Source organism: Alligator mississippiensis, chromosome 1 (genome assembly GCF_030867095.1).
Source record: "Alligator mississippiensis isolate rAllMis1 chromosome 1, rAllMis1, whole genome shotgun sequence".
Lineage (NCBI taxonomy): Eukaryota > Metazoa > Chordata > Crocodylia > Alligatoridae > Alligator > Alligator mississippiensis.
Genome location: NC_081824.1, coordinates 103,439,221 through 103,465,431, shown reverse-complemented (window position 1 = coordinate 103,465,431; position 26,211 = coordinate 103,439,221). Strand labels below are relative to the sequence as shown.

General features: G+C 45.2%; 1 protein-coding gene across 2 annotated transcripts in view; it reads left to right on the top strand.

The window, feature by feature from the left end:
• The window catches only part of MCM9 (minichromosome maintenance 9 homologous recombination repair factor), a 74,368-nt gene extending 59,757 nt beyond the window's left edge, over nt 1-14,611 (top strand). For both annotated transcript variants that reach the window (XM_019479600.2, XM_019479599.2), the window contains 4 exons: nt 454-657; nt 1,857-1,939; nt 9,488-9,633; nt 12,035-14,611. In XM_019479600.2, the coding sequence (XP_019335145.1) occupies nt 454-657; nt 1,857-1,939; nt 9,488-9,633; nt 12,035-13,622 (2,021 nt within the window). In that variant the 3' untranslated portion in view covers nt 13,623-14,611. The remainder of the gene's footprint in view (nt 1-453; nt 658-1,856; nt 1,940-9,487; nt 9,634-12,034) is intronic.
• The last annotated feature ends 11,600 nt before the right edge of the window (nt 14,612-26,211 follow it).

Genomic DNA, 26,211 nt, shown 5'->3' with positions numbered 1-26,211 from the left:
CCAGCAGGGGCAGAAGCAAATGGCTGCCATGAGCAGATCTGCTCCCAAGAATCTGCATGTGTAGATGCCTATCCGGGTCAGCTTACTCTAGAGTAATTACTGTAATGATCCCACATTATTTTCATGTATAGATGCACCCAGTGAACTTGGTCTTGCTTCTTTTGAGATTAATGTAAGCTTTGCCATAGATCTTTACTAAGAGTGGGATTGGGCTGAAACACAGGCACATTACAAAACCGGGTTAAACAACTGGAAAAACAGGTGGGTAGAACATCATAAACCCCATTGGACTTCAGCCAAGTCCTAGACAGAATAAGACATTGGCACTACTTTTATGCCCCAACATGTAATGAAATATCTTTTTTCATTGATTTATCTGTTCAACAAGAATCCTCAGGAAGGCAGTGTGTGTGTGTTACTTGTGAAGTTACTGACTGGACACCTTTTCTTCAGGATATCCAAGCAGATCAGATAAACTCTGGAGCATGGAAAAGATGAAAACCTACTTCTGCCTTATAAAGAGTCTACAGCCAAAATTGTCTGATGAGAGCAACTTGATTCTAATGCGTTATTACCAGATGCAGCGGCAAAGTGACAGCAGAAATGCTGCCCGAACTACCATTCGCTTATTAGAGAGTTTGATACGCTTAGCAGAAGGTGAGGCCTTGGCAATGTTTCTTTTTCATCCTTTATGGTTAACATAAAAATGAAACAGAAAATGGACACTTAAGAAGTGCAGTTATAGCCCATGAGCTGAGTAACATCTTTCCATCTCAGCTAAGAATGAATGAACCCTGTAGATTTTTGGCTTTTTAACCTACATGTTTTGTGTGCTTTTCATCTTTAGCACTACAACACTAGTTTGAATGTTGTTATTTTCACACACTCTCCACCCCACAAAGCATTTAAACCATTGCAAGAAGTGAAGCTAGATTGGGGAAAAGGGCTCTTTAAGTTATATATTCTTATTAAAGCACATTTAATGGGTGCAGTCTTGCAGTCCTGTTCAGACTGAGGGATTATTTATTGATTAAGGGGTCAAGAAAAACCTATAGATTTGGCCTTTAATGTCCTATAATTTTACCAAAAATGCTGGTTCTTTTAATTATTTTTAAGTCCCAAGAATTTGGTTCACATTGTGTAATAAATGCAACAGAACTTTACTTTAAAATCAAAATTTTAGTTTGGGTAATTACAGAATCACAGAATCATAAAAAATTATGGTTAGAAGAGACCTCAGGAGGTCATCTAGTCCAACCCCCTGCTCAAAACATACCCACCCCAAACTATAGCCTCCCAGCCACAGCTTTGTCTGAAATGGCTTTGTAATGGTGGCATAGGAAAAGGAAGTGAGAGGAGAAGGAAGTTAATATGGGAAAATGTTGAAGCATTATTAAAGTTGTGACAAACCAAACAAAGGAAGGAAATGCAAAGTGTAGATTACACCTTAAGTTAAATCTTTTCTACAAAGATAAGTTAATTGTTAGTGAAGGGGGAGGGGGCTGGCACTTGTGTCACTATCAATCCATAAAGACACAGGTGCATGTTTTTATACCGCTCTTATTGTCATGGTATCTGTACACAGTTCAGTTGTTAAATGTAGCACTTTGCTTTTTTTGTTCAAATTTATTCAAACTGTCTTTGAATCTTTAAGCCAGAAGGCAGACCACCCATCTTACTAAAAGAATGAGGTGCTCCTGCAGACATTGCTGACACTGAAGTCAAAGAGGATTATCTTAAATTCAGCCTATACATAGGTGTTCGCAGAATTAGAGGCTAAATTAGTTTTCCTCTTGCAAATAGAAAAAAAAACCTGTTCAGTAACATTTGCTTTCCATTTCCATTTATTTTGATAGCCCATGCTCGGCTGATGTTCAGGGACACTGTGACTTTGGAAGATGCTATAACAGTAGTCTCAGTGATGGAATCATCTATGCAGGTAAGTATTCTTATAAAACAAATAAATAGTGTTGTAATTTTATCTATTTAAGGAAAGTATTAGGAATATATGAATACTATCCATCTTGGGGACAAGCTGTTTTTGTATTCAAACCATGAAATAATTATTAAACTGAGAAGGTTGGTATGATGGCAGATGGGTAGATGAATGCCATTTGTATTTTAGACATTAGTTACCTATGTGAGAGAAAAAGAATAGTCTTTTAAAAATGAGCAGGAGTAAATCTTTTTTCATCATTAGATGGTACTAAGGTCCATCTACACATTACACTTAAGGCATGATTATCCAGTTAATCACACCTTAAGTGGCCACCAGCCAACCATTCAATCAATTAATGGCACAATAAAAAGAGGAATAAGCTACACAGATAGTCTACAAAATATGTGTAATAACTTTGTAGCTGCTTCTTATCATGTCATTAATTAAACGTGTGACCAAGAGCCTCTGTGGTTGAGAGCCCCATCAGCTCATTGGAGCTCCCAGCTGGGGGGGCATGTGTGCCTCGAAGTGTGTGAGCTCCTGGCTGATAGGGCTCCCTGCCATAGGGCCCCATGCATCCCTGCAACTGGGAGACCACAGCTGCTGTGACCTCCCAGCCACAGAGGTGCGCCACACACCTCAGTGGCTGAGAATCCCGTCAGCTGAGAGGGCTTCCAGCCATGGGAGCTTGTTGTTACCTTTCAGATTGTTGCTGGTACACGGGGAACCCAGGATCAGGCACCTCCTGCACCAGCACCAAGGCACAATGGGATCTAATGCACATGTGGCATGGCAGGAGGTGCAATTGTATGAATTGTACATTAGATCCCATCACGCTTTTTACATGCACATTTAGAGAGACTATAAGATTCACATTATCCAGTACTGTCTAAAAACACAAACAAAACAATCTGAAAGGTAACAACATAAAAACAAAATCCAGGCAATGAAAATGATGCCTAACATTTGTCCATATACATTATGTAGCATTTCTGCATGCAAGGACAGTGAAATGATTTAGAGGGCCTGGCTCTCTTTTGCACTAAGGCTCCTTTATTTAAATACGGGAACATTAATTTGAAAAATAAAGGCAACAGACCTAAAATCAAAAAATGACCCAGTTATATACATATAAAAATGACACATGTATATACATATACATAACTAATCTCTAGAACACATTACCAAAAGATATATCTGATGCCAACAATTTGGTAGATAAAAGATATATGGACAATAAGAATGCTTGTTGATAGAGTACATAGAGATTCTTGAAGGGATGTGAATCCTTATGGTTCAGGGCATAAGCCAGTCACTAACTAGACTTAGGTAGAAACATCTTCTATAAGTCAGTTATCCCAGTTTGTCTGTTATGAGCTTCCAATTTCACCTTCTGAAGCTTGCAGTAGTGGCTACATCAAAGATAGACTACTGTACTAGACAGACACTGGTCCAATATAGCAAGAGATATAGTTAGCCATGTTAGTCAGAAGTCAAGCAGAAGGCAGAGTAGATTTGAATCTTACAGACTAACTAAAGTATGTATACACAGATGCATATACCATGTTTTGGCTAGTCTATAAGGTACAAATCTACCTAATACAGTGAAGCATTTCCTGTGTTTCTCTATAGTTTGACATACATATAGTCATAAAATACATTATAATTTATAACCCCTTTCAACCAGAAGACCAGAAAAGCCTTTTGCAAAAGTGGCCTGTATACTGCTGTCCTTACGTAAGGCATGCAGATTACACTAAGGATGTGTTAGCTGCACTTAAACCTGAGTGTCCTTGCATTCAAGCAGTAAAATATGTGCTAAGTGTGATCATATCAGACTCCTTTTTGGGGAAGATTGTATTAAGCAACACATGTTCAGTTATCTTCCAGTTGCTCCACAGAAATAATACCAGCACAGCTTGCTGGTTGTCAGTCCCAGCCCTGTCACTACACTGGAGTCTTGAATTGGCTTGAGTACAGTGCCAGGGCCAAGACTGACAGTTAGCTCTGGTGCAGTGCCTGGCTGGGACCAAAAATCAGCTGATTGTTGGTCCTTGCCTCTGCACCACATTGGAGTAAATTCAAGACTGGTGCAGTACATGGGCTGAGATCAGCTGTTTGTTGGTCCCAGCTTTGGCACCACCAGAGGCTTGAGCCACCTCCAGTGCAGTCCCACACTGTTGCACGTTACAGTTAGAGAGTGTAGGAATCATGACTGTGCAGCTACTTAGCACAAGTTCTAACTTTTAATACAGCACAGTAACTTACTACAGTGTAAATAAAGCACATGGCAAGCATCCCATGCAAGAAAGCCCACAGACAAAGCTCACAGGCGTTGACATTCAAAGGCACAAATCACTGTCAGGTGTCTATGACTTTCAGAGAGAACTAGGAGACTAACTGCCATTCCTGCTTTTGAATATCTACCAGAAAGTACTTGCACATGGAGTTTTGTCTCAATAAGAACTACAAGATGTAATGCTGTAGAGTGAAGAAAGATTCACTATAATGAATCCTGCTATCCTGCTATAATTCAGTCATCACTGATTTAGAACAGAGCAGCTTTTTAACAGCATATAGCAATACTGCACCAAAGTTTAGATAAAAGGTGAAGAAGAAAAATATATCCAAATGACATTGCAGGGGAACCTTGGGAGACAGAGTATAAGTAAACAGAATTTGACAGGGCAGTTGTTTTAAATCAGTATGGTTAAAAATTTATGCACAGTTTTGGGGCTAGAAGGTAATTTTGAATTCCTCTTTTTTTCTTTACATAATGGAGAGTCAAATTAATATACTATGTTGCACTCAAATTTCCTGCCCAGAGAGAATGCAAACATGCAATATTGTTATTGATCTCTAACTTTGTTCGCTAATTTCTCTGAGCCCCTCTATCCACTGGTCAAGAGCCTGTACTGCTCTACTTAGCCTTGTATCAAGCAAAGAGCTAAGTGCTAATCAGAAGTGTTGAGCATGTGGGCTGGCCTTTTGGCAGCTGGATAAACTGCTTTCCCCATCTTCCATATGGTATTTCAGAAAACCACACAGCCTGGAGACTTGAATACCGGAACCGGGGTTGAAAATTAACAGGTAGTTAACTACCTTAAATACACAAACACATGTGGACATGTGTGTGCGCACACACACACACACGCACACACACTACATTTAAAAGAACATTATTACAGTTGCAAAGTAAAAAATTAGGAGGTGCCAGAGTTAACATTGCCTGAGCAGCTTTGATTTTTTTCCCCTTGTGCATGTGCACTTGGATACAATCTGTAATTACATTATTAGGCATTACGTCTTCCCATAGGACCTTGGCTTCATGCATTGCACAGGTTGGACAGCACTCAGTTACTGAGCAACTATTCATTATTTTGCTTTCTTGTTTAATGTTTAGCCTCAGGCCTTATTTACTTCACGGTACTCAAACCCTGTTCTAAAGCCAAATTATTAATTTTCTCATGACATTCATCAATATAGTATCCAAGTGCTTCAGATAAATGTAATTAATTTATCTTCACAATCCTCTTTGAGGTTGGTGAGTGATATTATCCCCATTTGCAATCTGGAGCTGAGGCACAGAAAGAATAAGGTAAAAAATACCCACTAATTAAGTGCCCAATTTAAGAAGCCTTGAACCTGATTTTTCATAGTACTTAGCATTATCTAGGGCTTTCTGTATTCAACCATATCTCCCATTGATTTCAGTAGCAGCTGTGAGGGCTCAGCACTCCTGAAAAGCAGCCACACAGAAGATGACGGAGAGGAAAATTAGTAACCAGCTAGAAAACCACAAACGAACTCAGTGGCAGAGACCAAGTTAAAATATGATTCTCCATGGCAGGATTTCACGCTTCTAATCCTGAAGGCCCTACTTTCTTTTCCTACAATCCCTGCCTAGTTCACTCTGCACATTCCAACTGAGGGAGTCATGATTGAGACAGGTCAGGTGAAGAGAAGATATGGGAAGGGTAAAGACAAGCGTGGGTCAAGCACAGGTTGAAGTGATCGTACTTGAAGGGACTAAGCAAAAGAGACTGTCTCTCCTAGCGTGTCCTCCTGTCCTACCCAAAACTGGAATGAAACTAAAGATCCCTGACTCTCAGCTGTTACTCTATACTACCTGCTCTGTAATGATGTAAGGGTAGAAAACATGAAAAAGTCTTTAAAATATTTGGAACAATTAAGCATTGCAAGGGAAACTTAAGGTTATGTAGTGCCTTAATTGTATATTTCTATGCCTTAACACACTGGTTCTCACACTCCCTTGGGGTGTAAGAGTGTGAGTCTTCTGCTTTAAGTGGGTTATATTTCTGCAGACCCCTATGATTCTGTGTGATGTGAAATTAAAAAGTAGCTTTTTGTCACTGCAGCCATACTGGAACCCTCAGAGGCAACCCAAGAGCAATTCTAGAGCTGTTCTTCATTTTTACCTTTTCTTCCTTTTTCTTCATTTATGTTTCCTCTTTCCTTTTTGCTTTCCCAGTCCATCCTTTCTCATCCTTGAAAAGTTTAATTTTGGAGAAACACTAACCTATTTGGATCAATTTTAAATGCATCCTTAATTTTTTTAATTAACTTTGTTTGTCATCTTTGGTTTTGAGATAGATAGTTATGCTATTCCTGCAGTGCTTTTTATTTAGAGTTTCACTACCTTGCACTCTGGCATAACTCCTTCTTAGCATAGTTTTTTGTCTTGGATAATGCTTGTGTTTGTGTGTGTGCATCTAGCAAAGTATATGTGAGTGTGTGTACTAGAATAATGTATTTATTTTAGAATACTTACTTCACTTTTTGAACAGTAATCATTATGAGGGAAAACAAAATTTTATTGTCTTTTATTTTTTGTGAGACTAATGAGTTTATGTATTTAAACCACTTTGCTCCTCAGATGGAAAGCACAATAGAAAGTCAGTATGTGTGTGCATGTATATATACACACACGCGCACATTCCTTTATATTTTCCCCATGTTAAATGGGGGAGGAGGAACCTCATCTTAGAGTCAAATAAACACAGTATTCTACAATACCATTGCTTGTCTTCCTGAATAGGGTGGCCACATAGAGAAGTTACTCCCAAATAACTCAATTGTAAGAGTTATTTCGGAATCATTATTCAGGAACAGTTTTACAAATCACTTTCCCTCATGTAGAAAGTCCTAAAACCCAGTCCAGACTTTCCTCTATTTTAGCTGTTTGACCAGTGTTCCTGTCCTTCGATAAGCAAACTAGGTACGGTGGTCACACCCACTTACAGAACAGGAGAGGGCAAAATACCGTCCATGGAGGCCGTATCTGGCTCACTATTTGATTCTATCCAGCCCACTAGCTCCCGCTGGGAGCCTGAGGAGGGATGGCTGTGCCCTGTGTAGCTCTGCTCTGCCACAGCCGGAGCCAGGCCTGGCTGCACAGCGCACAGACTCCTCCACCCCACCACACCACATCCATCCTTCCTCCTGCACACCCCAGCTTCCTGTTGGCGCTGCGGCTGTGCAGTCCTATCACTGTGGCTGCTGGCAGCAGGACCCACATGGGACAGGGCGTAATGCAGCACGCTGAGTGGCTGTCATACCAGCCCACCCACCTGCCACAATGAGCCGCTGCTGTAGTGGTGCTGCTAAGAGGTCAGTCCATGCTGGCCACGGGGGCAGGGGGAGGACATGGAGAGGGGGTTTCAGCCTGCGGCATCTGCCCCCAACTTTCCTGGTGTGATGTTCCAGCAGCAGCTTATTGCAGTGGGTGGGTGGGATGGCTATTCGGTGCACTGTATTGCATCCTGTCCCACATTGCTGGTGGCCACAGTGCCAGGACTGTACAGCAACAACAGAAAGCCAGGCGAATTGTGGGGGATTGAGCCTGAATGCGGGAGGGTAGAGCAGTCTGCATGCTGCACAGCCCAGCCCGGCGGCAGCTGCAGTAAAGCGGAGCGATGCATGGCGCAGCCCTCTGTCCTCAGGCTCCCAACAGCTGGCGAGCTATATGGGATCAACTGGCATCTGCTCCCCACTCCAGACTAACAGCTCACCTAAACTCGTTAAGTAGCCCTCCAGCCCAAAAAATTGCCTACTTCTATTGTAGAAGTTACTGTCAGGTCAGAGTTTTTACAGGGCAGTAAGGATAAAAACAGACATTGGGTGTGTATACACGCACAGCAGGACTGTTCTGATGTGTTGTAATTACAGTGCATCAGAGCAGATTAAATCAACTGAGTCTGCTGGAGCATGGTAATTACCACATTCTAGAAGACTCCAGCATCACAAGTATCATCCCTGCGCTGAAAAATGGCAGGGGTGCTTTAACTGAAGCTCGAGCTTTAGTTAAAGTGCCCCTGCCGCCAGTTTTCAGGGCTCCAAGAGCGTGTGTATTCCAAGAGCCAATCTAAAGCACCCCCCAACTTCCTCACCTCCCATTTCAGAGCCCATGTATAAATGCCCATTGTGACTGTCCCTAGTTTTGACTTGCATCAAAATAGGTGCCAACAGTCACTTACATTTGTAGTTTGAATGACAATTAACTCCAATTAACCCTGATTGTTCTGGGGGAAAAGTGTTATATCAGATACTCCACAGGTACTTAAAATGAGACAGAATAAAAGGCTTGTCCAGATTAAATAGTCTTTGTCCCAAGTGAAATCCCACATCTGTATTTAGCCTAGGAGGGTTTTTTCTTTTCTAAATGTCCATTTTTATAACCCATATCCTCAAGTCAATAGATCATCTTTGTATTTTCTCTTTGCATCTAAATAATAATAAACTAAGGCACCTGACATACATTACAGTTATGGCACAATTAATCCTGGGGCTGCTGTGACTAGGTACAGTGACTCCCTTGCCCCACAGCTCCCAGGGAAATGCAGAGCAAAGCAGTCAACTTCTTGGGTTGACTGGCCCTCGTGGCAGTTTCAAAGCTGCACATACGCCCCACTGGGCTGCACCTACAGCTTTTGAAAGTCCTGGTGTTCCAGGAGCCCAAGACTGGGGAGCCTTTCTGAGAAGTTGAGAACCCACATGCACACCTCGGCTACATGCACAGTTTTCAGACGTCCAGGCACTCTAGGATCCCAAGATCAGGGAGAAGCTTCCCTGATCCTAGAGTCTTCTGTGCAGGAGTCCTTGGGTTTGCAGTTGCCAGGCCGGGTGAGTTGATCAACTCCTTCCACCAGGGACTTGCAAAACCATGCCCAGAGCTCTTTGTGCTGCAGTCATGCAGTTGGGATCTGATCTATTCCCCAAAACTGCACTTCTGCTTTCCATGTGTGGACTGGCAGGAGGCACAGTTGTTAGGAATCGGGGATCATATCCCATCATGCCATTAAAGAAATATTTGCCAGCACCCTAAGGATCATGGAAAAATCTAATTGCATGAATAATTTTTCATATATCAGTAGTCCCATTTGGAATTACTTGTGTTAGTAAAGTTACTCAGTAGGTATTTGCTATATCATGCCCTAAACTAGATAGGGGAAGATTGTGTGTAAACTGTCTTTGCTGTTAAAATCTGATGCTGAATAACTAAATTGTGTCTGCTTTTCCACCGTGTAGGGAGGTGCACTTCTTGGAGGCATCAATGCATTGCACACCTCATTTCCAGAAAACCCAATGGAGCAGTATCGAATGCAATGTGAACTCATCTTGGAGAAACTGGAACTTCAGCATCTTCTGCATAAAGAATTCCAAAGACTTGACAGGTTACAATATACGATTAACAAAAGAATCCAATACTGTATAGTAAAAGGACTGTTTGATGACAGTAACTGTACTAAGGGAGCCTAAAAATAGAATCGGCCTTTAGTAGAGATGAAAAAGCATGGGATTGTTAAAAGTACCATTCTGAGATCATTACAAGGCCATTTTTCATTCTGGGATGGTGGAGTTTATGGAGAGCTGGAAAAAAAATTAATGATTTCTCACTCCCACGTCATTCCTCTGTCTAGATAAATTTAAACTCAGTTCACTAGGGCCAAAAAATCACTCTTGTGTACTGAATATTTGATTATGTGTAACCTTTTGGTGCCAGTTTGTTAAAGTACAGCATACTTTCCTTTCTTTTTTAAAGCTTATGTTATATCTGGTTTGTTGGTATCCTTCTGTTTCTGGTAATAGGTGTTAAGGCTGGATTAAAGTGTATTTTTTCTTATGTTTTTTACTGTTTTGCCACTGAAAGCATTTTAGACCTTTGAGTGTTCAGCATTTTTCAGCTCATTGCTATCATCTTTGGAAATTCCACTTGCTCATATTCAGAGAGAACTTTCTTTAACTTACTGAAAATGAGAGGAGGAAGCTAGAATTGGCCTGAAATAATCATAATCTACAGAAAAAATAACTTTTGCTTCCTGGACTGAGATTATGCTCCATAAGCGGTACACACTTGGGGATTTTTTTCCCTTAACATTTCTCTTTTTTCTCTCTCTATTAAAGAAGAGTGAAGGAATAAAAGTGGCTGTGAAAATATAATTTTCTCTTAAAATAGGTTTTCAGCTCAGGTTTGTAACAAAGCGTAAGGCACATTCCAAATCAGTATAGAACGATAAAAGCCAATTAAAGTGAGGTAGTTCCAAGAGACAGAACAAATCAGTTTTAAAATAGGAAAATAATATAGAACCATAGAAACACAGAGTCAGAAGGGACCTCAACAAATCATCGGGTCCATCTCCAGCATTGAGACAGAATCAAATATAGGTAGGCCACCCGCGATGCATTTCTTTGAACCTATTCTTAAAAAGTCTCCACTATGTTTAGTTTTTCCTAAAAGCCAGCCCAAATCTTTCCTGGAAATTCAGCTGGTTTCTCTTTTTCTTTCCCCCCAGTAGATGTGAAGAAAAATTGCTCAGAATCCTCTTTACAGCAAGCAGCCTTTTTCTGTATTGGAAGACTGCTATGCTGTCTTCCCCATCTTCTAACCTAAAAATTAAACCCATTCCCAATTCAAAGTTTCTTTGTCAGGTTTACTGTAAATCTTTTGTCATTCTTGTTGATCTGTATCATTTTGCTTTGCTAATGCTTTCTATCTTGAAGACGCGCTATACTACTAATAATAACTAACACCAGTAAGTGCCTGGTATTTATGCAGGGGTTTAGGTTGTAGCCGTGTTGGTCTAAGGATATAGGCAGACAAGGTTCCTTGGGTGAATTTGATATCTTTTATTAGACCAACCCAAATGGTTGGAGAATAGTTATTAAGCAAGCTTTCAGGTTCAAAAACCCTTTGTCAGGCCTGACCGAAGGGTTTTTGAACCCGAAAGCTTGCTTAATAACTATTCTCCAACCATTTGGGTTGGTCTAATAAAAGATATCAAATTCACCCAAGGAACCTTGTCTGGTATTTATGCAGCATTTTCTGCCTTAGCTACGTATTTTGCAGAGGAATCACTTCACCCACTAATAAAAGTCATCTCTCGGATGGAACCTGGCTGTTATTTAACAGTGCATAGAAACACTGTTTTTAAGGCATTAAGTGTCGAAAAATGCTGCCTCCTACTGAAATCAGTAGATTTAGCTGTGGGCAATGGACTATAATTAACCAAACCAAAATATGGCTGGAATCTCAAGACTTAAAACTCCTATTGTTTTGAAAAGAGTCACAGGGATATTAATGATCTTGTTTGGTAGATCATCCATCCATAAGGCTTCCCCTCTCATAATAGACAGTTTCTTGATATGTACCTTCAGAAAAAAAAAATGACTTTAATTCCAATTCTTAACTGGGTTACCAAATAGAATAATCTAAATTTTTACAGTACCGTCTACTTTTTGTTTTAGCAAAGTGCATAGAGGTTTTGCTGGAGTGATGATTTTAGAACAAATCCTGTCACCCTTATAATACATAGCACCTTGCTCCCTGAATAGCATTCCCAGTGAGATGGGCCTCACTTTGAGTAATAAGACCTACTTAGTCTAGAAATCGGTTGGGGAAACAAAATGAAGTCAGTCATTAAAGTCAATGTTATGTCTGGGACTTTGTCATTCTTTTATACTGCCTGGATCTTTTGCAGTTTCTTTATTCTCATATACTACTAAAGCCAAAAAAGGAGGGAAAATTAAAAAAAAAAAACTAATTTACCCCTAAATTTTTTTCTCCTCATCCCACAGATTACAGAATGCAAATTCATGCTGTTCACCACCTCAAAAGACAAGTGAAAATACTACTCATGGATCTTTAAAAGATGATACCTTCAGAGAGTCAGAACAAGTGCCCCATCCAAATCAATTTTCAGATAGACAAGAGAATAACTCTGAACAGCAATCTCCTTTGATCCAAGGACACCAAGGACCTGATCCAGAATGCTCAATGAGCCAGGGATCTGGTAATCACAGAAGTACAAAACACCTGAGTAAGCATAACAAGAGCAATGCTGACAGCAGTTTGGCCTGGTTTGACACCCTGGGAGATGGCAACGCTGATGGTGAAGAGAGTGTTCAGAAATCTCCAGTCCCCAAGATACCTCAAGATAAATTAACTTTGAAAATACTGAATGACAGATCCTGTTCTAAAGAAAAATATGGTTCGAGACCAAGCCAGGAAGCTAGGGTGGGACAGTCCCTGGCAACTATTGACCAAGATGTTTCTTTTGGTCAGAATGTAGTTTCTGGCATTGTTGGGAAGAGGGCAAAAGGACAGAAGCATCTTTCTTCAGAGGCAAATGTTGAAGATCCAGACTTGGCAAATACTAGTGCACCTGATTCAGTGATTATACAGCGGGTCTCCAAGAAGTGGCAGAGAGTGCATGCAGAGAAATCTCGTGAATTTTGTACAAGTACACAGGACCCTAAGACAGAGGCCCTTCCTTTCCCATCACCTTTACAGTCCACAGGTGATCCAGTGGTTCCTTCAGTTAGTGTGACTACAGACTGTGCAGTAGGAAAGGGAAGAAATAATGAGACTGTCTCAGCTACAAGCCCGATAACTTCAGCAAGAAAAAGAAATAAAGACCAAGCAGTGAAGACAGCACTGGTAGCAACTCCAGAGATCACTGACCATGTAAGGCCTCCAGTTGCTAAACTGGCTAAATTTTCATTCAGACCAAGGACAAAATTTTTGCATTCTTCTGAAAATAAAAGCACTGCAGAGTTGCCTCCATCAGAAGTGGAGGCTGGTTTTAAGCCTCACAGGTTTTCCAAGATTGTGACTGAAGGAAAGCAACTGGGGGAAGAATGTTACCTCTCTGAGACATGCCAAAAAAAGCTAACAGTGACATTAGGAACAAGTCATTTGGAGAAGACACTAACTAATAATAAAAGACTAGAGCAGTGGCAGAGTGAAGCTTTACAAAGAGAGTTCAAAGAACCTGGATGTTCTGCTGTTCAACCCTGTGCTGTGTCACCTCCACCTGGAGAGGAGAAAAGTGTCAGTGAGGAAAAATTTGGTGGCCCCAGCACAAAAAAAGTATGCTCTAGCACATTAGCAAAATTAGCCACGTTTTCCTTTGCATCATCCCTTGACTCAAAACTGGAAAACCCACCTGAAGCCAGTGTCACCAGCCACAGCAAATCAAGCCAAGGGCAGCCTTTGAAGACCCCCTTTGAATGCACTGGCACCAAAAGGAAATGTTTTGCATTGGGAAATGCCAGTAATAAAAATGTGGTTGCAGGAAAGTCTCTCTTCTCAATCGCAGATATAGATGATGCTACTTTAGATTTTGATTGGGATGAAGAGATTAGGAAAAAACCAAGATCATAAAACATGCTTCCTCCTCTCTCCAGTATTTCTGTAATTATTTGAAGATTTATATTTTTTGACTGTATCACTTTGCATGTGATCTATTGACATGACTTAAAGACTCACAATCATATCCAAGTTGTAGTAGTCCTGCAGAATGGCAGGATTTATTGACTTTTTTTTTTACTTAATTCAGTTCATGAACCACATATGAGTCCAGTGGATCTTGTTTCCAAAGCGCTGGTTTTTTCAGTCATCTTTTTTTAAATGGTAGCAAAATGATGATGCAAAAGCTAACCATGCAGTTATATTTTGTTTCTTCTCCCTTGATACATTTAGCAATATTACGATGTACTTTCACGCTGTCATCTGTATTCCTTTGTCATCAATATCATGAGAATTTTGTCATGTCTGTGGTTACTTTACTCCTTGTCACATGGTTTATGCAGATGGGTCACAAAGGTCTTTTTTTTTTTTTTTTTTAAGTCCAGAAGTATGAATTGTTATAGACACATGCACATGTTCCTAACACAGTGGTAGGTTCCTAACACTGTGCTCGGTTCTGGGTTTCTCCTTTCATCTTGGGGTCACCAATATGTACTTTTTACCTTAGTATTCCTGTTTGCTATAGTAAGTTCTCAGAATGAAATGCATTCTCCCAGTGAGCCAGTGCAAATAGAACTGGTAGTTGTCACACTGGTCCCACTTCTCACTCCCATGAGGAGCTGTGGGATTTGAATGAGCTATTGCAGTGGAGTGACAGCATCTCTGTAGCTAAGGTTGAGACAAATTATTGTTTAGTAGCTGACATTTCAGGTTTTCAAAAAGCCACGTGCCAAAACTTGCTCTTTGATATCCAGGGAAAGGTCAGTAGTCTCAAACTTAAATTATTTATGGATTCTATATGTCATGGGGAAGTGGCTTACACCAAGAGTATCCCTCCAGCCCTACTATTTTCCAAGTGTGTTTATTTTCATTAAATAAATATTGCTTTGTTTGCTTTCTCTTGACATCTCTGTATTTTTTCCAGTGCTCATGGTTGGGCCCTAAATGGAACCAATTTTATGTGCTAAATGCAGTGACATTCCCATTAATGTTTGTGTGGGCCATTATATCACACAGAAAGCCCTGAAGAAGTTTGGAAAGGAAGACCTAGGATATTGTATTTCCTTGTAGTATGAAACAAGCAGCTACCCAGCAGAAAGCAGTGCGTGGCTACAACTTTTACTGCTGTTTGTTAGCCGCATTGAAATCTCTTGTGTACATGTTTATAATGTCAGATTGAAATTTGAAGACAAATTGTGACAAAGCCTTTTCCAGCCCCTTAAGAGTGACAATCACAGATGTCCTTATTTTCAATTCCAGCTGCAAAACAATGTTCTTCAACCCTGCCAGTAAAAGCACATAACAATGTGTACATACAAAACAAACACAGTTCTGAGATATAGATAGATATCTAAAGATATATAGATAGATGAACAAACAGACACACATACACACACCATATGAAAACAAAACTGCATTGCATACCCCACCCTCCCCTTGGGGGAGGAGGAGATGAACAGATGTTCATCACATCATGGGATGTGCTACTAGTAGTTGTTCAGATGCTCCAGTAATGAGGGTAGTATGAGGGCCGATAGAGAGGGGTGCTTAGGAGTCTGATTTCCATTTAGTGGGAAGTTCTACTATTTCATTTTTTTTCTTGTTTAATCAGAAGAAAACTAAAAAAATTCAAATTTCATGATCAACAAAATTCCAAAAATAATTTTCCTTTTTAGCCAACTGAAACAAAATTTAGACAGAACTGTAACATTTGTTCTGGTTTGACCTTTTGTAACAACAATTATATAAAAATGAAGAATTTAACTGAAAAGGGTGGTTTTGAAAAAAAAATCAAATCTTTTCATCTGGAACACATCACAACTGGGATTTGGACGTTATGGGTGCCTCCAGACGAGCATGCACATGCTTCTTGCGGCATCTGAAACCCCTTTGAGGTGCTGCAAGAGGCATGTGCGGGAACAAAAAATGTTTCCCGCACTGCAAACTTGCAGTGTGGGGGCAAAATTAGACCCCTGGATATCCAGGAGTCAAAAGAAAATGCACTGCAAAACAGCAGGGCAAAGCACAGTCCCCAGCCATGCCCTGAGGCACCTGGAGGCTCGGGTGCTCTACAGAGACACTGTGGTAGCAAGCCAGAGCATCTCTATGGCTGGTCCTTGCCCCTGTGCTGAAGCACACTACCTGTCTGTTGAGGGGAAGCAGCGGTGCAGGCTGCAGCAACTGAGACCAGGGCTTTGTGCCAGGTAAGTAGCAGGTAGAGGGGACCATGGGGGACCCCCAACCAGCCTCATCCCCTGCTTGCTCTCGCAGCCCCCCGATCGCTGCCCCACCTGTTCCCAGCTCCCCTCTGGCTGCCCTGCCTAGCCGCAGCCTCCCAGCACTCAAAAAAAAAAAAAAAATCCCCATGCTCACCGGCTGTAGCAGCAGCTGTTGAGGCTACTGGGAACTCAAAGCAGAGCCCCACCATGGAGCAGCAGGGACTGGCCCCAGCTGCCTGGCACCCACGCTGCCACCGCCTCATTGCATAGGTTCAGCATGGCCTGGCAGAGCACTGTGCAGAGCTGGGGCCAGAGGCTGTGAGGTGCTGAACTCCGTGTGACAGCTGGAGCCACCCCAGTTCCCAGAGAGTGCACGCTGCTCTGCTGAGCCATACTGAACCTGTGCAATGAGGCAGTGGCAGCACAGGTGCCAGGTGGCAAGGCCCGGTCCCTGCTGCCTTTCCCCCCCCACCCTGCCGTATTGGGGGACTTTGCCATGAGTCCCCAGCAGCCTTGATGTCTGCTGCTACAGCTGGTGAGTGAGGGGTTCTTTGAGTGCTGGGAGGCTGGGGCTGGGTGGGGCAGTGAAGGTGGGGGCGGGTCTGGAGACAAGCCCCTGGAGGAGAGGGACGGAGATGAGCCCCTGGAAACAAGCTGGAGACGTTCCCCTGCTCATCTCCAGCCTCTGGCTTGACTCCATCCCCCTGATTCTCCTACTCATCTCCAGCCTTGGGAGAATGGAGATGAGCAGGAGATCCAGCAGGGGCTAGGAGAGCAGGGAAATGAGCAGGGGGCTGGAGACGAGGGAGGTAGCAGCGGGGCTGGGGCTGAGTAGGGGGGCTGTAGGGGGAGTGCTGTAGCTCCTGGGGGTGGAGGAGCTGGGACCCTGCAGGGGAGGCAGTCCACGTGCTGTGTGGGAGGCTCTTCCCTGTGGGGGGCAGGGGATCCACCCCTTCTAAGCCCCCCACACACAGTCCTCCCACACCTACCCACAGACTGATCTGCATCCCCCCCATGTCCCTCCACACCCACCCATACACCCATCCACATCCCCGTTCCCATCTCCCTCCTGCAAACCCCACATCCCCCTGTCACACACCCACCATTGATAAGGAAACCAAAAACAAACATCAAAATATATAGATACTTAGGATTTATTTTGTTATGAAGATGGAGGCACTGGTAGGCTTCCAAATTGGTTTAAAATTGTAAATATATCAATAAAACATTGCCCAACTGATTTGATCTCTCTCTCTCTCTAGTGGTCTTTTGTTTTACTTGTGGAAGAACATGGATTTGGGGGTATTTTAAAGAGTGGCTTTGGGATTTTTTTTTCAGGGATTTTACAGTTTTTAAATAGGGAACACCAGAATTCCCGCTAGTGGGCCAAGTGGCAGGACCCAGGCAGACAAGCCTGCTCAGAGCTGGCACCTGGGACCCAGCTGGAGGTGGCTGATCTCCTGGCCACTTGAGCCAGGAGAACATGCTTTGACAGTTCAAAGCAGGCCACCACACTGAGAACATGTTCTGGACAATAACTGACCAGATGGCCGGGTGGTGGTATAAATGGCAGCAGTGCCTCACAAAGGGCAACTGTGTAGCCACAGCCTACTGACAGCTGGCCCAGAGGTGCAGATGCCTCTATTGGCCATGCAGTCCCCATCCAGGTCTGGCAGGCATGCAGCCTTGGAGTCACATGCTGTCACAGGTGGCAGCAGGTCACAGCCAGGCAGCAGCCCCCACTGCCAGACTACTGCAGTGGGTAGAGGGTGCAGGGAACTCAGGGCTGTTTCAGCAGTCCAGCTGGCACAAGCAGTAATGTTCCCAGGTACTAATTGGCCAGGCCCCAGAAGCTCCTGAGAACAAGTAGCCCTGAGCTACTTGCCAGGGCAGCTTTTTATCCTGCTTGGGCCAACACACATGCTGGCCCCAGGCTCTATCTCCCCCTGGCTGCAGATCTGGGAGGAGCCAGGCAGGGTTATTTTGCCCCAAGTGGCACAATTTGCCCCACACCAAAGTGCGTGTCTGGGCATGTGCACTGAGGCAAAAAGCCCCTGCTCAAATTTGCACCACTTCTATTTGTGCGCTGCCAGCATGTATGGACATGCCCTATCAAACCACTTTTCGTAAAACAATTTTTTTTAATTTGCAAATTTTTATAAATGCTTTGCTTTGCAACAAAGTGGCATTTTTGTTGAAAAATTTTACATCGAAAATTTCTGGCCAGCAAACAGAATGACAGCTGCAGTTGGGCACAGGCTTCAAGACTGGAGTCATGTATTTATGTGGTTGTTTCTCAGTTTCCTAGCTTTCCAAGAGCTTAGAGCAGTGATTCTCAACACATGTGCCTTGGCACCTAGGGAGGCAGTGAGATCCTTTGAAGGATGCTGCAGGATGGCACGCAACTTTAGGTGTGCAAACACCTACACATGCAGGATGGCACGCAACTTTAGGTGTGCAAACACCTACACATGATTCACAACATAAACCAAGAGGTTTCAAGTAGGAATCCATAGTGTCAAAAACATTCTGGCCTGTCGTGGGTCTGAGATCTCTAGAGTTTTTTGCAACAAAAGAATTGCTCTGCTATTTTTCCATAGTCAAAAAAGAATGAGTGAAAGCTGAGCTAGCATTTTGCAAGGCTGTGCCTCAAGTCTAAAAAGGTTGAGAACCTCTGGGCTAGAAAAAACCATCTTGCATAATGGTAAGAAGTCAAAGCAATTAATATTGATTTAAGAGTGTGTATACACTTGGAGGGCCAGGTTCTCCACTCTAGCTCCAGAGCACAAGACAGCAAAATATCAGCCTTGTATTATATTATCTCTCCTAGCATGTTTTCCGTTAAATGACAGGTAGCTTGCTAACACATCTGATGCTTGATTCAGCCTCTGCAGCACATTTCACCATATGCTGTTGGCTTTTCTGTAGGAGAATTAACTACTGCATTATTTTTACATATGAATGTTAGCCCTAAATTTCCTTTGGTGACTTATCTGCTATGTTCTTCCTTATAGGGTAAGGTAAACTGACAACAGAGCTATTGCTAAGAGCACAGAAAGTCCTTGGACAGGCTTCATAGCCTAGAGAAGGCCTGAATTCTCCTTTCAGTTCCTTACAGTAGAAGTAATTCCACTGAAGCCAAGAGAATTACTCCTGATGGGAACCAGGTGTCATCAGTGAGAACCATACCCAGATAGTCTCGCTGTGAGCTAATTAAGGCAAGAGAGCTCTAAATAGGCTATTTGACTTATCAGAGGTTGGGAAGGTCACAGCAATGAGATGATGAAAGTTTGCTAAAGGCAGGTGAGAAGATTCACTGCTCTGCTTCACTCCCTTTGTATTACCCAGGAAGATAAAGGGACTGGAAACAACCTTCATGTCTCCAGCTGGGGAATGGGGAAGGATGGTTGGCCAGACCTACCCCCACTTTCCCCTTCCCCGCCACAAAGGCTGAGATATGAGGAAATGTAGAGTCATGTTCTGTATGGTTGAGTTTTGCAACATCTTTTACAGACTTTGGAGGTCCAGTCGACATTAAATTTAATAGGTAGCGGGCATCCTGATTTCTTACCCATCTTCAAAATTCTCAGCCTGCATATAAAGCACAGAAATAATGGATACACCAAACAAATGATGCTTGGTTTCTATTTCACAAGTAAGGGAAGTTTCTCTGTTTCACTGAAATTTAAAATAAAGTAACAGGCTATGTCCCACAGCAGGGGCCCTTTCAGTACCAGGATATCAGGTGAATCCTATCTGGGGTCATTTCAGCCATGTGACTAGCAAAGCATCCACAGATGGTTTGTTTCATAACCACTGGTTGTCTTTCAAATGGCAGAAGTCAGAAGCTTGGTTAACCTCTTCACAGGGGAAATCTGCAAATCCATGAAAATGGGGCTTCCCTTGTTTGCAGTGCCTTGGAGACAAGCACTCCAGGCAGGCTGAGCATAGGTGTAGACAGTTCAGTCTGCCTCCAGCCCCATGGGCAGATCCCCTGTTTTCTTGCTCAGAGCGGTACAGACAGAAGAGTTATATTCAGCTTAATCTTGGGAAAATCTGCTAGAAAAGCCTCCTCTAAAGGTCCTCCATGCAGCCAGAAGATTAGAGGAGTTCAGAGGGGGCTCAGTTCCCACTTGCCTCAGACTTTAGGTGCCTCATTGGTTTCTCTAACTTTTTCCATGTCTCAACGTAAAATCAAGAAGGTGATAAAGGGCCTGCGGGCCACCATTTACTTCTATTTGTTTTCTCTGCTCCTTTGCTGTCAGCATGTGTCAGCCCTTGTGTAGTATGGCTGGTCCTGAGCATCCAAAGCCATGAATCAGTTCCCATCCCCTGCTTCCAAAAAATCCTAGTATTAGCTTCCAAATTACAAAGCATTTCAAATAACCCACCCAGCCTACTCTTGAATGGCCTTCTGGCCTTTGCACCCTTGGGGTGTGTCCACACATGCAAGCACGCGCTTGCAGCAGCTCAAATAGAAGCGGTGCAAATTTGAGCCGGGGCTTTTTGCTTCAGTGTGTATGCTTGGACATGCCCTTTGGTGTGGAGCAAATTGTGCCACTTGGGGCAAAATAACCCTGCCTGGCTCCTCCCGGATCTGCAGCCAGAGGGGGCTAGAGCCCAGGGCCAACACTTGTGCTGTCCCCAGCAGTATAAAGAGCTGCCCTGTCCTGGCTTCAGCAGTATAAAAAGCTGCCCTGGCAAGTAGCTCAGGGCTACTAGTTCTCAAGAGCTTCTGGGGCCCAGCCAATTGGTACCTGGGGATACAACCCCTTGTGCCAGCTGGACTGCTGAAGCAGCCCTGAGAGTTCCCTGCACCCTCTACCCACAGCAGCAGTCTGGCAGTGGGGGCTGCTGCCCAGCTCTGACCTGCTGTGCACCTGCCAAACTCAGATAGGGACTGCACAGCCAGTAGAGGTATCTGCCCCTCTGGGCCAGCTGCCAGGGGCTGTGGTTGCAGGGTTGGCCTCTGTACGGCACAACTGCCATTTGTGCCCCCTGTCCAGCCATCTGGGCAGCTATCGTCCGGAAGATGTTCCGGGTGCGGTGGCCTGCTTTGAACTGTCAAAGCATGTCCTCCTGGCTCCATTTGTCCGGGAGGTCAACCACAGCCAGCTGGGTCCAAGGTGCCATCTCTAAGCAGGCAAGGTCCTGCCACTGGCCTCCCTAGCAGGTATTCTGGTAGGGAGTTCCCAATAGTTCCCTATTGGAAAACTGAAAAATCCCTGATAAAAAAAATCCCAAAGTCACTCTTTAAAATACCCCTAAATCCATGTTCCTCCACAAGTAAAACAAAAGACCATTATAAAGAGAGAGAGAGAGCAAGACAGAGACAGCGATCAGTTGGACAAAGTTTTATTAATATATCTTAGTGTTCTAGCAAGTCTCTTATTATAATAATAATGTGAACTCTAAATATGTTTCATGAATTCATGAAAACACATTTTGCTGCACTGCCACAAGGAGATGGCCCCCACACAAGGGGTTTGCCCCCCAACAGGGGTTTCAACCCCAAAACAAGTGGTACAGCCCCCAAAGAAGGGGTTCAGCCCCCCAACAGGGAATTCAACCCCCAAACAAGGGGTACAGGCCCCAAGCAAGGTGTTTGGCCCCCCAACAGGGAGTTTGGCCCCAAACAAGGGGTTTGGTCCCCTAACGGGGTTCAGCCCCCAAACAAGGGGCACACCCCCAATTGGGGCCAAATGGCCCCTGCAGGGGCTACCACCCCCGCCCCCTGCAAGGCCCACATGCCCCCCCAACTGCTGCCACCCTGGCCCCATCCCACACCAGTTGGTGCAGCCCCCCCAATGGCTTCCCCACCCAGCCCCACCCCCCAACTTGCACCCCCAGGCCACCATGGCTAACCCTGCAACCCCAGGCACCATCACAAAACCCAGAAAAAATTTAAAAAAAATGAGAAAAAGCCTTTGCTAACCTTTGAAGCAGTGGGGGGGGGGGGGCACCAGGGCCTCCTGGCAGAGCCCCTCCCCCCCCCCAGCAGCACAGGACAGCAGGGGGGCAGCAGGGCCCAGGCTGGGGCCATTGGAGCTGTCAGCCTTCCCCGCACTGCAGCCACATGGCAGCTCCCCAGTCAGCCACATAGCAGCTCCAGCGGCCGGTAAGTGCCAGGGTTTTTGGGGGGGGGGTTTAAGCTATGGGGGGGCAAGGATGGGGGGGGCTTGGAGGGATGGGGCTGGCCAGGGTAGGAGTCAGGGGTCTCGGGGGGACTGGCGGGGGGAGGGGCCAGCCCCAGCAGCAGTCCAGGAGGCTGGAGGAGTGGACGGAGCCATCGGGGTCCCCCCCATGGTCCCCTCCTCCAGCCCCCCTGACTCCTTACTCACCAACACCAGAGCCTGGTGCTGAAACACGCGGCCTGACCAGCCACGTGTTTCAGCACCAGGGCTAGTGGCCAACCATAGAGATGATCTGGCAGCCACGTTTGAGGCGGGTTTGAGGCGGGGTTTGAGGTGGGGCAAGAGGCACATGAGCATTTGTGTGGACGCTCCCTTGGGAGTCATGTTTTCAAACAGCTCTCTGCTGCTTTAAGTGACTTATTTTTCTAATGGAAGCTGAGGCTTTTTAGAGAGATTTGTGACTCCAGGAGCTGGGATGGAAATAAAAATGGCAAGACTCTCAGTAAAGTTGTAAGAGCTGGTAATGCAGCTCCTATGACCAGCTTTGTGCTCTCAGTCAGACAACAGCCACGGACAGCCCTCCCTTCACCTTCAGAGGGTGTCCCTAGATAGCCTAAGGACTTAATACAAGAGGGCTGAAAGCCCCAGCTATAGCTAAGTGGGCTGGAAGCACCCCTATTTTCAATTGCTTATGGCTTTCACTGACTTTGGATTGATGTTTTCCATGCTACTGTTTTCTCTTTTTTTTCTTTTTTTTTTGAGACCTACAGAGCAGCTATTCCTGAGAGAGGCGTGAGGCCTGTGTGCTAGTTTTTCCCATTTTGAAAAATGTTGGCAACCTGTTCCCTGAGAAGCCCTTATTCTGCCCTCCTACAGGTATGGAGATGTCCTCAGGTCAGGGCTGGGCCTCTTGCTGTTGCTCTGAGAATCCAGCCTAATTTAGTCAAGTTATAATCCTTTAAAGCATCTAGATTTGCCCATGCTCAGGAGGCACAAGGATTTTAGCAGCTAAATTCCCCTCAGAGTTTCTGATTGGGCATTTAGGCAACCTGTTGCTGAGCAGAACTTTCCTCATAGATTTTGCACATGGTTTCCACCTTCTAAAGACAACTAATATACAATTCACCCCAGAGCAAGTCTGGATCTCTTCATCCCCACTCCTGTCAGCCTCTAATCCCAGTTTTCCTGGTCAAGATCTCCATCCCTCTCTCCCCTGCAAGATCCTCTGCATGCATGAATGACATGTGCCCCTGGAAGCTGGGGGGGCACAGCAACTGCCTGCAGGAGGCGGCGGTGTTGGCAGTGGGGGCATGTTGACAGCGAGCAGGTGGCTGTGGTGATGTCAGTAGTGAGGTCGGGCATGCGGGGACTGCCTGCAGGCGACCACAGAGGTGTTGGTGGTGAGGATGACAGGTGCTGAGTGGTGGGTGGTGAGCGGGGACCACCCACAGCCGCTATCGGAGGTGGTAAGCAGCAATCAGGGACTGCCCATGGCCACATCAGCAGTGAGGGGGGTGACAGTGACTGCCTGCAGAAGCCGGCAGCGACTTCGGCAGCAGCCAATCTCAGGGGGGGAACATTCCCCCCCTCTGTACCACCACTATGCATCACCTATGTCTGCATTCCAGTTGTACTGCATACTTCTGTAGGCTGCTTCTGCTCTAGAGTCTAGCCCAGTGGCTCCCAACCTCGAGAAGTGACTCAAATCAAGGTAATGGGGGGGGTCCACCCCTTGCTCTGCCCCTCCCACCTGCAGGGCTTTGCCACCCATTGACAGGTGCCCTGCCCCCTGATTGTCATCTTAGGACCAGAAGTCCCACCTCTAACCCCTGACCTTTGCCAACTGAAGTCCCTCCTGCCCCTCTCCCTCGCCCCCAAAAGTACTCTTTTTGAGAGGGGGCTTGCCATCTTGGAACCAGAAAAAAAAAGCAAATCATATAATAAAAATCAAACATCTACTATAACATATTTTAATTTTATTAAAAAAATATTTTGTCCTGATTTACATATGTTTGCATAGTATATATAGAGGTGATTACATAATAGCTCAAAATAAAGTCTTACTCCTATATATATTGTGTGTAGGGGTGGGTGTGGATGTGTGTGTGGGGGGGATTTGGTGGGCTGGGGGGATTTGTGAAAGGGGGGGGTTGCGGGTGGATGTGGGAGTGTGTGTGGGTGGGTGTGGGGCAGCCACAGCAGCAGGTGGTGGCCCCTCGGGGTTTTCTTGGCCGGTGGCAGACAGAGCATCCCAGCAGCGTGCAGCTTCAGCTGAATCCCAGGAGATGCATGTGGTGGCACGGAGAACACCCAGCTCAGCCTGCTGTTGCATGCCTTCAAACCAAACCAGTCTGGCTCCATGCCAGCACATGGGGCTCCCAACACTACAGGTGGAAGCTGTGCACCGTCGGGCTAGGCTGGCTCTGTGCCTCTATGTGGGGCTTCCAGCAGTCCAGCAAGGAGCCGCACATGGAGGTATGGGGCCTGCCTGGCTTGATGACACGTGGACCGGGAGCTGCAGGAGTCACGCACCATTGGGACAGGTGGGTTCCATGCCTCCATGTGCAGCTTCCCACTGGAGTGCTGGAAGCCCTGCTTGGAGGCACTGAGCTTTACCAGCCCAGCCTGGTCGTGCACAGCTCCTACATGCCTGGAGTCAGTCTGGTCTGGCTCAAGGCATGCACCAGTGTGCTGGACTCAGCGAGCTGCATCCTGCCATGTGCAGCTCCCAGGATTCAGTCAGAGTCATGTGCCACCAGGGGCTCTGCCTGCCGCAGGCCAGGAGTGCCCTGAGGGCCCACCACCTGCTGCTACTGCTGCCACTGCCAGCAGACACTGTGCACCATGGTGAAGGTCCCCACACCCAACTCCTACCTCCCACCTCCTGCAGGCAGAAGTTCCCTTCCCCACTCACCAGCTATCTAGTCATATGCCATTGTGCTCAGTGCCTCCACATGGGGGCTTCCAGATGGAGTGCCAGGAGCCCCTCATAGGTGGAAGCACAGAGCCTGTCTGGTCCAATGGCATGTGACCTCTGAAAGCCTGCCTCCTGCCATCTTTCAGAGGGGCAGCTGTGGGCTGGTGTGGCAGTGAGAAGCTGGCTGCCACTAAAGAAAAACTACCAGAAGTGCCAGGAAAGCCCCGATGGAGAGACAAGCTGGCACATTGAGTACCAGCACCAAGGAGAGAAACCCCAGACTCAGTGCCGGCATGCTCTGTCAGTGTGTGCTGGCTCTGATGGATGGCAAGTTAAAAGCTGCCTGAGATGCAGAAGAGGGGAAACCAGAAATTAATGCCCAGAGCTGCATAAAAGAGTGTCCAGGCACAAATTTCCCTGGGAGGGGTGAATGGCGACCTGTGTTTAGAGACTCGGTGGAGCCTATTGACTTACCAGCTGGAGCCTTGTGAAAGGTCTGGAGAATCAAGTGGTCTCCTGGCAGCGAAGATCCTGTGAAGAGAGAGTGAGAGAAAGTATCAAATCATGAGTGAAGGGAACAATGAAAGGCTAGCTCTTTCTCATCCCATCCCCATTCCTGGGAAGGATTGTGATTAGTCAGTGTGAAGGTCTATAAAGACACAATGGAAGATGTTTGATTTGGAGGTTTGTTTTTCTTTTAGAACTATATTCTTTGTTTAGGGCTCCAGGAACTTACTCGTTGCCTAGGACTGTTTCTGGAAGGCACCACAAAGAACCAGTGAGACTTTACTTACCTGATTGTGATTGTAACATTGGGTTAGCACCAGGAGGGATGTAGGGGAGGCAGAGCCCCAAGAAACATTGCCTGATCTGGCCAAGTGTGAGCAGACATAAAACTTTCCACCCAATCTTTATAATTAGGAACATCAAAGATGTGGCAGGAGAGAACACCGGGCCTGGTGATATCCAAACCAGCAGGTCAAGCTGTCTGCCCAAAAGGGTGAGGGATAAGGAATCGTGCCAAGACGAGTAGATGCCCAGCCAAAGAGACACATGGATGTCTATAGCTGGTAATAATTATATCTCCATGGGCTGGATAAAATGGCCTGGCAAGCCAGATGTGACCCACGGGCTATATTTTGCCCGCCCCTGCTCTAAATGGATTGGTGTTGGAATCGCAGAGGTCACAAGCAGGATTCCATAAGGCTCTGTTCTGGGACTGGCGTGGTGTAACT